This window comes from Trachemys scripta, chromosome 11, assembly GCF_013100865.1.
Source record: "Trachemys scripta elegans isolate TJP31775 chromosome 11, CAS_Tse_1.0, whole genome shotgun sequence".
Lineage (NCBI taxonomy): Eukaryota > Metazoa > Chordata > Testudines > Emydidae > Trachemys > Trachemys scripta.
This window is the reverse complement of record NC_048308.1, coordinates 25,738,414-25,751,288: the sequence shown is the minus strand read 5'-3', so window position 1 is coordinate 25,751,288 and position 12,875 is coordinate 25,738,414. Positions and strand designations below refer to the sequence as shown.

At 39.9% G+C, this 12,875-nt stretch overlaps 1 protein-coding gene across 1 annotated transcript in view; it reads left to right on the top strand.

The window, feature by feature from the left end:
* The window catches only part of NEB (nebulin), a 172,543-nt gene that overhangs the window by 51,148 nt on the left and 108,520 nt on the right, over positions 1-12,875 (top strand). Inside the window, exons 43-49 of the mRNA XM_034786087.1 lie at positions 6,194-6,301; positions 7,428-7,739; positions 7,968-8,171; positions 8,755-8,859; positions 9,867-9,974; positions 10,742-11,053; positions 12,344-12,547. Of these exons, the coding sequence (XP_034641978.1) occupies positions 6,194-6,301; positions 7,428-7,739; positions 7,968-8,171; positions 8,755-8,859; positions 9,867-9,974; positions 10,742-11,053; positions 12,344-12,547 (1,353 nt within the window). The remainder of the gene's footprint in view (positions 1-6,193; positions 6,302-7,427; positions 7,740-7,967; positions 8,172-8,754; positions 8,860-9,866; positions 9,975-10,741; positions 11,054-12,343; positions 12,548-12,875) is intronic.

The following is a 12,875-nucleotide window of genomic DNA, read 5'->3' as shown; positions in this document are numbered from 1 at the left end:
AGCAGATAATAATATGTATAAAAGAGGGAAAGTTCACCTCTAGGCACCAGGTGACAGACTGCTGCTTTTTGCTGCTGGGACAGTGTGAGCCAGCTAGCTAGAGAGGGGAAAGTAGGCAAATAAAGATAGAACAAAGGATCTGGGTCGCAGTTACTGCTGGAGCTATCCAAACAGAACAGTGAGGGGAATGTAAGCAGCCATCTTGGCTGACTACTGGAAGAAGGCAGCATGTGAGATAGCTTTAGCCTTCACTGAGAGTCTTCAGCCAGCAGGGGAGCTGAAAGGAAGAATTCTGCATTCTACAGTATAAGCACACAGCCAGCAAAGGGAAATCAAGGGCAGATAGTGCACAGTTTAAAAATGGGGGAATTTCTCTGTGGCAGAGATGATGTCCAGGAGGCGTGAAGTGCAACAGCAGAGCAGAGTAAAATGGCAACTTTTCTGGGCAATGTTGATGAGTCTGATGAAAACCACAAATCATGAATGTACCTTGAATGTTTTGAGCAATTTATTGCTTGCAACACCATTCCAGACAGACAAATGGTTTCAGACTTACTGACAGTGATGGGTCCAAAGGCATATAGACTGCTGCGTGACCTGTTGTGTCCAACTGTGCCTGGAACTTCCACATATGCTGCAATTACTGCAGCAATACAGGAACACTTTTCTCCTATCCCGTTGATGATAGCGGAATAATACCAGTTCCATCAGTGACATCAGGAAAGTGGAGAATTGGGAGCACAGTTTGTTGCTGCTCTAAGAAAGTTGTTAGAGTATTGTCAGTTTGATGCCCTGTGCAACCAGTTTGTCTCTGGATTATGTAATGACGAGGTCCAGAAAAAGTTAGTGTCCGGGTCAGTGCTTACCTTCAAGATGGCTGTTGAAGTAGCTATTGTCATGGGAACTGCAGAGAAGGATTCTCTGAACTTTAATGTGAACCAAGATGATCACATCCTGCATTGGCAAGACAAAGGACCATGGGAACATAAGAAATTTCCATGTGGCCATTGTGCACAAACTATGCATGCTGAGAAGGATTGCTGGACATGCCAGGTTACCTGCAGGAAGTGCCAGAAGAAAGGACAAATTGCCATGGCCTGTTGCACAGTTCAATGACTAGCAATCCAGAGTAACCATCGATCTAAGAAGACATCTATGAAGATTGAACTTCAGAAAGAACCGAAGTCGGAAATTCATAATGTGGATAAAGACAAGAGTTCTAGTGACACTGATCAAGACCTAGCCTTACACATGTTATCAGAAGTTGGAGTAAAAAATGGCATCTTGGTTACTCCCTTGATTGAAGGTTTTCCTGCAAGAATGGAACTTGATACTGGAGCTGCCATCTCACTGATTTCTGCATCTACCTATCACCAGATATTGTCACAACCACCTCTATGGTTTTGAAGCATTATTTTGGAGAAAAGTTAGTAACAGAAGGGATATTCCGGGTGCCAGTTCAACTAGATGGACAATCAGTTGTTTTACTCTTGTATGTAATCAAAGGAAAGTTATCACCATTATTTGGCAGATCTTGGCTTGAGACGCTTAAGGAGAATTGGACCGAGATCATGGTGACCATGAAAGCACCTCAAAATCTTCAAGAAATACTGGACAGACACTCCAAAGTCTTTGAACAAGAACTTGGACAGATGAGCAATGTGTCAGTGAAGCTCATTATTAAGTCTGATAGCCAAAATATTGCAAGCCCAGAGTTGTGCCTTATACTCTGAAGCCTCTAGTAGAAGCTGATATGGACCATTTAGTGAACACTGGAGTCTTATCACAGATTTCACATGGTGAGTTGGCTTCACCCATCATATAAGTAATCAAGAAGGATGGCTCATTTCCAGATTTGTGGCGTTTGTGATGCTGAATCCAGTTTCATGTTTAGACCAGTAGTCCACTAACTCGTATTGAAGATTTGTTTGCTACTCTTAGTGAAGGACTGTGTTTCAGTAAATTGGATTTGCTCAATGCATACCTACAAATAGAGATTGATCCCACATCTCACAAATATCTCACAATCAACATGCAAAAAGGCTTATTTTGTTGTAACAGGTTGCCTTTCAGTATCACATAGGCACTTGTCCTGTCCCAGAAAGCTATGGATGAGATTCTGAAGGGACTGAACAAAGTTCAGTGCTATTTGGATGACATCCTTGTTACATAAAAGGATCCAGAGGATCATCTTCAAAATTTGGATGTTGTCTTGCAGTGTTTGGAAGGCCATGGACTTGTCAAGACAAATGTGAGTTTTCAAACCTTCAGCTGAATACCTTGCACATGCAATTGATACCACAGGCTTAAGGAATCAGCAGAGAAAGAGAAGGTGGTTCTTCACGCACCACTCCAGAGAATGTGTCAGTTACATTCATTCTTAGGGCTGCTTAACTACTAATCTGCCTAATCTGGTGACAGTATTGGCACCTTTACATGAAGTGTTACAAGCAAAGAAAAAATGGAAGTAGACTCTGTGTGTGTGTGTGTGTGTGTGTGTGTGTTTAAGGAAGCTAAGAAACTTGACATCAGCCAAAGTTCTTATTCACTTTGATGTCACTTTGATGCCTCACTACTACTGCAATTGGCTTGTAATGCTTCACCATCTGAGTGTATGAGCTCTTTCCCCATATTTTTCCTGATGGCATGGAGAAAACAATTGCCTTTGCTTCATGAATGCTTACTATGCTTGAGAAGAATTATGTACAAATAGAGCAAGAAGCTCTAAGCATTATCTTCAGAATTTGGAAGTTCCGTATCTATCTGTATGGTAGATATTTTACCTTGCTGATGGATCATCTCCTGTCACTTTCAATTTTTGCACCTAAACATGGAATTCCATCATTAATTGCTGCTCGGATGCAATGGTGGTCATTGCTACTTTCAGCTCATTCCTATACTATTCAGTTCTGTAAAGGGACTCTACACGGCAATGCTGATGGGCTGCCATGCCCAAGCTCCCATTAGCCCAAAGAAACGTCAGATGAAATGTTTTATCTCAATTTGATGGAGAGGTTACCCGTCACTAGCACCGACATCAACACAAAAACCGTTAAGGATGATGTGTTTTCTCTTGTGAAGGGAATGGTATTACAAGGTACAGTGTTAGATCATAAGAATCCCCAGTTTACATCACATCAGCGTGTTTTATATATGAATCACAATTGCATCTTATGCAGAATAAGAGCGATCATTCCGGAATTCGGAATTCGGAACTTCACTCTCTGGTTTTTGTGATGGTCGTTTTGGCATTGTGTGAGTGAAGGCCATAGGCTGGAGTCCTGTTTGATGACAAAGACACTGAGAGGAAAGAGAAGTGCTATAGTACGTGTCAGTAAATTCAGCATGATCCTGGCCCAGCTCATTTACACCTTTTGGTTGGGGCCTCAGACTCCTTGGACACACATTTGCATGGACTTTGCCAGACCTTTAGTTGTAATCAGTGTGTATTCAAAGTGGCCAGAGATTTTAGAATGATTTCTACTACAGCTACCAAACCCATTGGACATCTCTGGATGTTTAGCCAATTTGGCTTACTAGAATTGTTGGTGAGTGACAACAGACTTCAATTTTGCTCTGAAGAATTTCAGAAGTTCCTAGCGTCAAATGGAATTCAGCACATACATGTTCTGCTCCATACCATCCTGCTACAAATGGACTTGCAGAATGCTTTTACAGTTACGTGAGGCCTGCTTAAGAGCTAACAAGTCTATTTTGAGTCATCAGCAGAAACTGCATAATTTCTTGCTTGTCTACAGGAACACAACACATGTTACTACCCAGGAGTCATTTGCAACTCTTCTCTTGAAGTGATCTTTGTGTACCTGTTGGGACCTGCTACATCCTGATGTTGCCTCCTCTATAGCCAAATCCCAATCTATGCAAATTGATTAATGATGTGAGACTCATCATCATTTTTTTTTTTCAAGTAGGAGACTCAGTGTAGACTCGCAACTACAGTTGTGGAGTGAAACGGGTACCTGGAGAACTTGTAAAATGCACAGGACTTGTTTTGTGTGTGGTAGAACTGGTGGTATTTTATGGAAATGACATATGGATCAGTTGCAGTCTTGACAAGTACTGGAGTTGGGAGATGTTCCAGTAGGTCTTTCAGTTCCTCCTTTCAAATGTCCTTCCATTACAATTCCTAATGTCAACAGTTTGGTGGAAGAAACTTTGGTACCAGATCCAGTTGATTCCTTACCCCGAACTGTTCCTGTTGTGAAGGGCACTGCCACACCATTGTCACCATATTATTCCAGAGAGTGCGAAAACCAGTTGTATGCCTGAATTTATATATTGTTTAGCTAGTGAGTTGTTATTCCAGGGCAGAATAATCCCTTGCAATTTGAGAGTCTGTGGTAGTCCACCCGCACTATTTAGGTTATATAGTGTTTCATGTTAGCCACGTAAATGATGATGTATATAAATTTGGGAAGTTTTTTAAAGTAGGGTGGAGAATGAGATGGTCTGCCTCTTTTAATGTTTAGCATTCCCAGTGCAAAGCCTCACCTTAGTGTTGGTTTCAATTTTACTGCCAGAACAATAAAGTCTCCATAGCAGACAGCTGTGTTTCTATCAGCTCCCTTTGTGTCTGTCTCTCTCCAAATATAACAGGCACATAGAATATGAAGCATTTACAGTCATTTTCACCTTTCTTTCTGACTGTCTTTCTTAATTTTCCTTCTAAATATAGGAGAGTGACAGTCTGTGGTAGAGATTTTTCATAAACTACTTAGTTTTTGCTTTCCGTGGATAGTTAGAGGCAGGTCTATTAACTCCAAGTGCCAAGTGTTTAAACTACATGTGCATAGTTCAACTGGATTGCATTTTTTTAGCGCTACAGTACATCCTTATCAATAGGAAATTTGCAAATCCATACCCAATATTAGTAGTTCCTTCAGTTCCACTCCAGTGGCCAAACTTTCCAGCAAAGTATTAGTGAGTGAGGAAGGTTGAGTTGGTGTTCAGGGCATTAGACTAGAAATTGGGAAGCCTGGGTTCAAATCTCTGCCCCACCACGGACTTTCTTTGTGGTTTTGGACATATGAATTAGCCTGTCCACCTCATTTCCCTCTATGTAAAATGGGGATAATAGCACTTTCCTATCTTACAGGGGTGTTGTGAAGATAAATACATTAAAGATTTTGAGGCATTATGGCTCTAGGGACTATAGAAGTATGCAAAATAGAGAACGAAGTCTCACATTACTAAGGCTTCTTGGACCTGATCCTCAGCTGGTGCAAATCAGCATGTGTTCTCTGAGATGGAGCTCCACATGACAGTGGACATCAGCTGAGAATGTTGGCCCTGTTAGTTTTTACGAATTATCCAACAATATAGAACATACTTGTGTGTTATGAAGCATTAGCATAAATAATCAAAACTAAACTGAACAAAGGATATTTGGGGTGTCTCATCCTTGCTTTTGGACTGTTTCATTCTCAGGGTGCATCCAGTGCTGCTAGCCTCGCAAAGAAAGTACTAACTGAACTCTGATTTTTAACCTGGTATGATAGCTGGGGATCAAATTCTTTCCTGCTGTAATGCCATTTGCTTTGGTGGAGTGACAAAGGGAATGAATTCATCCCTAAATATTAATTATTCCTTATGTAAGAACAAGCATTGCAAACAGATTATTTGTAATCTAGTAAGCACTTGTGGAAAAAAACCTATAATGTGTTAAAGACACAATCCCTAATACTGCCCCTAAAGTGTCAAATCTTGAAGTTCTTACCCGAGGGTCTATTGTAGCCACAGCCTTGCATTAGACAGTGCAGATCACATTGCCGCAGTGAAAGTATCAGTAACTATAGTAAAACAATGTTTCCAAATGCTCCCCAGCACACAGAGGGTGCAGTATATGCTGTCCTGCATATCTGGCCTGCTCTACTCGTAGGGAAAGGGTAATGAACAAAGAGCAGCCTGCTCCCTGAATGGGATTCTTGTGCTCTCACTTTTTGCATCCATGCAGGGCTCAGCCACAACCTGGCCCTCAATTTTCACACACACTTTTCTCGGGCAAAACTTTTGCCTGAGTAAGTGCTGAGTTAAAATGGAGCGTAGTACTCCGGACTTGGATTCCATGTTTATTCAATGGGCCAGCATATTGAAACACATGTGTTCTATTTGTATTGTTTTTACAAAGATGCAAGGGGAGTTTTGGAAAAAACTATCTGTTTTTCAATTTTAGAAACTGTACAAACATGGTTGGGAAGAAATGTTAAAGAAAGGCTACGACCTCACACCTGAAGCCATTTCAGTGAAAGCAGCCAAAGCTTCGAGGGACATTGCAAGTGATGTAAGTGACATTTTCAATTCGATCTGTGATGAATTTTATGCACTCAGACACAGTCTAATAAACCTCATTGGGCCAGGTCCATCCCTGTTCTACGAAGGTGTGCTGGAAGGGATAGAGAGTTAAGAGAGCTTTTCCTCTGTTTCAAAGTAGCAGCCATGTTAGTCTGTATCCGCAAAAAGAACAGGAGTACTTGTGGCACCTTAGAGACTAACAAATTTATTTCAGCATAAGCTTTCGTGGGCTACAGCTCACTCTATGCGTCTGAAGAAGTGGGCTGTAGCCCACAAAAGCTTATGCTGAAATAAATTTGTTAGTCTCTAAGGTGCAACAAGTACTCCTGTTCTTTTTCCTCTCTGTGTAATCAGTGGGACAGACTCTCTTAGCATTGACAAGAGAGTAGGAGAGAGATTGCTCTCACATCATTGCACCATGATTCCAAGCTTGCCGTCTGCTTCTATGTGGCATGGGAGCAGCCTGTTCTACCTAGAGCTACGTCCTCTGTTTTTAGAGCAGCAGCAAATTTTGACCCACTAACTCCTCCCACCACCCTGAGTCAATCTACCATGCAGCTGTAGAACAGGTCTCAGGGCAGACACATGCCCAGCACTGCTCCACATCCCAACCTCAGGGCAGTGCCTGTGTATAAGGACAGGTGTTTGCTAATTTTTAGGGAAATGTTCTGGATAGTCAGGACCCTACATTTTCCAATGCTGATTTTTATCCCTTGAGACACTGGATTATGTCTCTGCCTGGGAGTAAGAGGAAGCGGTCTCTCCAGATTGTAGTTAGTTGGTAATTCGTGCAGTGGAGGAGACATTCTGAGAGATGTGCAGCCTGCTCTTCCTACGGAGCCCAAAGGCTCAATTCCTTCGGCAGCAAAGGCATTCCTAGAACACGAACATCAAGCAAAGTTATGCACATACATCAAGGGAATATTAGACCCCTAAGTGTGAAACCATAATGATCTGCTCAGCTTCTAGCATCCAAGAGAGCAAGAAGTTCAAGTTTGCTTGTGAGTCTAACTGCCAGCATACATGGCATGCTGGTGAATGTATCCGATAAGCTGTTATTTCCCCATTTTCTCATTCTTGCCTTAATTTGAGTACCACAATCTTTATGATTTTAGTACAAGTATAAAGAAGGTTACCGCAAGCAGCTGGGACATCACATTGGATTCCGCAACCTACAGGATGATCCCAAACTTGTGTTGTCTATGAATGTAGCCAAGATGCAGAGTGAGAGGGAGTACAAGAAAGATTTTGAGAAGTGGAAGACCAAGTTTAACATGCCTGTGGATATGTTGGGCATCCTACTGGCTAAGAAATGCCAGTCATTGGTTAGTGATGTAGACTACAGACGGATCCTACACCAGTGGACAAGTTTGCCAGACCAGACTAGCATCATCCAAGCTAAGAAAGTATATGAACTACAGAGTGATGTAAGTTTCCTTTTTACTTGATATATTTATTTTATATTTATGAAAGATATGTTCATTATTGAAGAGAATCTGATGTCCCTGTAGAGCAGAAATGACATTTCCTCTTGTAGTTCCAGCAATACAGATCATAGCTAAACAAGGTCTATTAATTGCCAGTTAATCTTTTAACGTAGTTCATTGATGCAGACAAGCGAATGACTTTCCCTGATTTGTTTGGTTTCTTAACAGAATTTATATAAGTCAGATCTTCAGTGGCTTAAAGGCCTGGGATGGATCCCCTCTGGCTCTTTGGAGGCAGAAAAGAACAAGAAAGCTTCAGAAATCCTGAGTGAGAAGAAATACCGCCAGCCACCAGACACTGTTAAATTCACAAGTATCGCTGATGCCATGGACATAGTTTTGGCAAAGTCTAATGCCAAAAATAGGAGTGATGTAAGTTTCTGAAGGCTGAACATTTAATTGAACAGATAAATTAACTTGTAATTTATTTCAACCTCTTATATAATGCTAAAATTAATATAATTTGAGTTAACAGTGACTAATATGACTTTAAAAAATAAATTTTCAAATTGTTGGTCATAGTTGTCTGTTTAGCAAAATGTCAGAGGTCTGTGATTTTTGGTCCATTTGGCATCTTGAGTTCAGCTGTCAAGAAGTCCCAAATGTGATTCAGGAGATTATCATGGCTTATCTACAGAATTTATCCAATGTTGATCATAAATAATGTCTTTACCCATATTTAACCTTATGCTGTATATGGGACTGCTATAATGATGACTCTTTGGCCTTCCACATACGAAAGGGATGCAAACAATTGTATTTAAATAGAACTCTAAGTGATTCATGCATTATTTTCTTCAACTATCCATCCAGTACCATTTATATCTCCCACACTTGATACTTGCGTGACATGTTCTTGAATTGCTGTTAAAGACATAAGGTGAAGCTGAATGAAATCTGCTATTTATATGAAGATTCTATTAGGCACACTGTTCTTGTTTGTTTCTCCTTCTAGAGACTTTACAGAGAAGCATGGGACAAGGACAAGACTCACGTTCACATCATGCCTGACACTCCTGAAATCCTTTTGGCTAAAGCAAACTTAATCAATACAAGTGATGTAAGTTTGACTCCATACTACACTGGATGTTCGAGCTTATGATTTGAAAATTCACTTCATGAATGCAGTCTAAATTGCAGTAAAGTCCTTCAGAATTTATTCTGGAACTCTTGAATTCTTACAACCTTTAACATACCCATGATTTTTTTCTGGTAAACCTGTTATGTGGAGGGAGCCAATATGGCAGTTATTAGATTACAAGAAAAATCCCAACAAAGCATGCAGTAGGAGGTTGCTATCTTTAGATATGTCCATTTCATCCCTATGCTCAAATCAACATCTTAGATACCTCTCCAATAAAATGTAATTAGTCTAGTAACCTGTGTGGGATAATGTCTAATTGTAGTGAGTTGAATTTTTAGAATTCTAGAGCACCATTTTTTGTCAAATTCTCCTTTGTCATGGAACATAAGAAAGAAATGCCAAAAAGATTTATCACTAGTATTCAAGAGGAGAGGTCATGATAGGTTGAAAACAGACACACGGGGAGTCAGAAAATATGCATTGTTGACCTTCTCAGAAGTCCATGCCATTGTGGTCTGGAGCAATGTTTATTAATCAGATTACATATGTAAAGTAAATGACAGTATTGGTTGCAAATGAGTTGCAACTATAAACTTTTATTTACCTCTCCCCAGTCAATTTACTGCGGTTATGCAATAATTTCCACCCTTAGTTTGGTGGTGGAAAATATTCTGTAGCAAGAATATCACGCAAGACTTTTGACTAATTTCTAGCACCAAGAAAGCCATCTCAGAGTCCTAAAAATATGCTTTTTAATTTAAAAATACGATAGCTTGGCTAGCATGCATTGGCAATTGAAAATTAGTAGTAACCAACTCCATTTGATAAATCCACCCTTGTTTTCTGCACAATGTAAAAAATTGGAGTTCAGTTCTTGAACTGTGTGTAAAATACATAGCATTTCCTTTCTCTCCAAACATCAACATTGGAATACTTTTCTGCAAAGTGTGCTTGCAATCATTATTGCAAACTTATCTCAACAGAAACTCTACAAGTTAGGATATGAAGAACTGAAGAAGAAAGGCTATGAACTTCCTCGTGATGCCATATCACTCAAGTCAGCAAAGGCATCCAGAGACATTGCAAGTGAAGTAAGAGTCTTACTAAACTAAAATAACAGTGTGGTTAAGCACTATGGGCTGAATCAGTGCTGATTGAAATCAATGGGAGTCTTTCTACTGGTGTCAGTGAGATAAGGTCTTTCTGTCTTTCAAAAAAGAAAAGAAGGCATACACTGGATGCTTCAATGCAAAGCTAGTCACCAAACAATACATTGTGTTTGTTTGTTTTTTCAGTCTGCTACTATATAGATCACTTAAACCCAGTTTATGATTGAAATTTTGTGGATGACATTGACATTTTATTTCATTTGAAAATTGACATCATCCGTCAGTGACTTAGACTGTGCTATGGAGTTGCATGTAATTGTTTGAAGATGAATATGTCACTCACTGAAATAGAGTTTGAATTCAGATTTAATATTTCATATCAAACCTGGAATTAACCATTACATGGACTGTTATTTGCTAAGTATAACCTGGATCCCACAAACCTGTATGTGAATATTCCCAATGAAGTACACGAAGTCCAGTGGAATTCGTCACATAAATTGGGACTACATAGATGAGGAAGGGTTTGCAAAAGCTGTGAACCCCATCCTATGAAATTATAAGAGCTATATCTTCTACTACAGTGGGATTAAGGATGCTCAGCTATTTATAGGAATCAATCATCACCTCATAAGATTAGGTTCTGTATGTTATAATAACTAAGTAGTTTCACCAACAGTTTTTACAAAGGTAGCATTTCTAGGTTGAATCTGAAAAAGCATCATTTGTTCTTTCTTTCTTTCCAACAGTACAAATACAAAGAAGGGTATCGCAAACAGCTTGGCCACCATGTGGGAGCCCGCAACATACAAGATGATCCCAAGATGGTGTGGTCTATGCATGTAGCCAAGATCCAGAGTGACAGGGAGTATAAGAAAGATTTTGAGAAATGGAAGACCAAGTATAATAGCCCAGTGGACATGCTGGGAGTTGTGTTGGCCAAGAAATGTCAGGAACTAGTCAGTGAAATTGATTATAGGCATCCTCTGCACAAATGGACATGTCTGCCAGACCAGAACAATGTTGTACATGCCAGGAAAACTTATGATCTTCAGAGTGATGTAAGTCCTATTTTTACCAGCTTTGTGAAAATGGAAGTGTTTTATTAAATATATTTTTGCTCCAATGTCAAAAAATATATTTAAGGGCTACATTTCTGGACTCTTTTGTCCTGCAAAGACCTTTACATACTGGATTGGTGGGTATTTTCAGACCAGTGACAATAGAAGTGAACTCTTCTACAGGTTAGTAGTTAGCAGCAGGCAGCCTACTTTTTGTATCCTTACTAAGTACTGATCTCCTCTTGAGCAATTTGAAGTTAAGTTTGTTGCAGTGGATTTGAACAGTGGATTGGAGCAGAGCGAGGGCAAGACAATCTGAATTTCATGTCTTTAAATAATTACTATTTTGGCTGTGTAAGTGACATGTCAAGAGCTAAAGGGGCTGGGAAGTGCATCCTCATCTGTGACATTTGCCAGATGAAGAGATGGCTGTAATTCCTGAAATGCACATTGAATGTATAAGTAATCTCCATTATAGTTGTAGATGAATCTCCATCCTGACAGAAACAGAATTTCCAGCAGGTGGAGTAAGATTTCTGTGGAGTAACTAGTATAGGCAGAATCACCCTTGGTTTCAGAGACTGTTTGGGCATGTCTACATTGTAACGTAAGCCCAGAGTTGTACAGCTCGAGTTAGCAGACCCTGGGTTTCTTGATTTAGGGCTTGGGAATTTACAATCATTTGTATCCCCAGATTAGGAATTTTTGAACCCTGGGTGCCAACCTGGTGTTCTAGTGTCTATGCTGTGGTGTGGAGGCCCTAGTACAGCCACTCATATCTAAGACTTCCTAATGCCCTCCAAAAACATGCTCTCCAACCCTTTGTTTGTGGTGCGCTGTGGGAAAAGTTGACTGTCCTGAGAACAAAGAAAGTTAGTCCTTGGGATTGAGGGATACTTTTGGTGGACTCCCAGAGCACAAGTCTACATTGCAAAGCAATAGGGATTGAACTGTGGGTCCAGGCTTGACTCAGGCTTGGAACCTCCACTTCTTTGGGGTCCTGGGACCGGGGTCCGAGTCCTGGTTTAGTGCAATTTATGTGTAGACCAGATGGTGGGCGGGGGGTTTGAGCCTGAGTTTGAACCCTGGGCTTACACTGCAGCACAGATATACCATCAGTGTTGAACTAGCCCTGTCAGAGGGCTGTGAGGTGATAACCTCTGTTATCATATGATATTGATTAAACAGTGAGAATCTCTTTAATTGGTGCTGCTTTGCATTGAAGAAAAATGTTCATGTTGTCTAAATAAATAAAATAATGAACTTTCTTGTCTTCCTCTATAATTTCAGATTTTATATAAATCAGATCTTCAGTGGATGAAAGGCATTGGCTGGTCCCCAATTGGCTCTCTGGATGACGAGAAGAATAAGAGAGCAACCCACATCCTGAGTGACCATACCTATCGGCAACACCCAGACACGATCAAATTTAATAGCCTGCTTGATTCTCTACCAATGGTTCTGGCAAAGCACAATTCTGAAATTATGAACCAGGTGAGTTTTCTATTTATTTGCCATTAGAATTAAAACAGTATAGTTTTTCTGGATGCTAAAGTGTTTTTTCTTAAAAGAAAATAAGGAAGTTTACATTACAATACTATAGCCATTTCATTGAATGCCAGGGATTTATTTCCATTATAACTGACTACTTTTGTTTTGTATTTTGAGTTTCTAGCACATAGTTAAGGTATATTTTAAAAAATATATTTAATAGTTGCTTATGTTTAAGATCAGAAACATGAAAAAGTGGTTTAATAAGAGATTAGCTTTATGTTTTCACATGTTATTTTATGTTGTTACAAAATAATTAATGTAAAGAGCT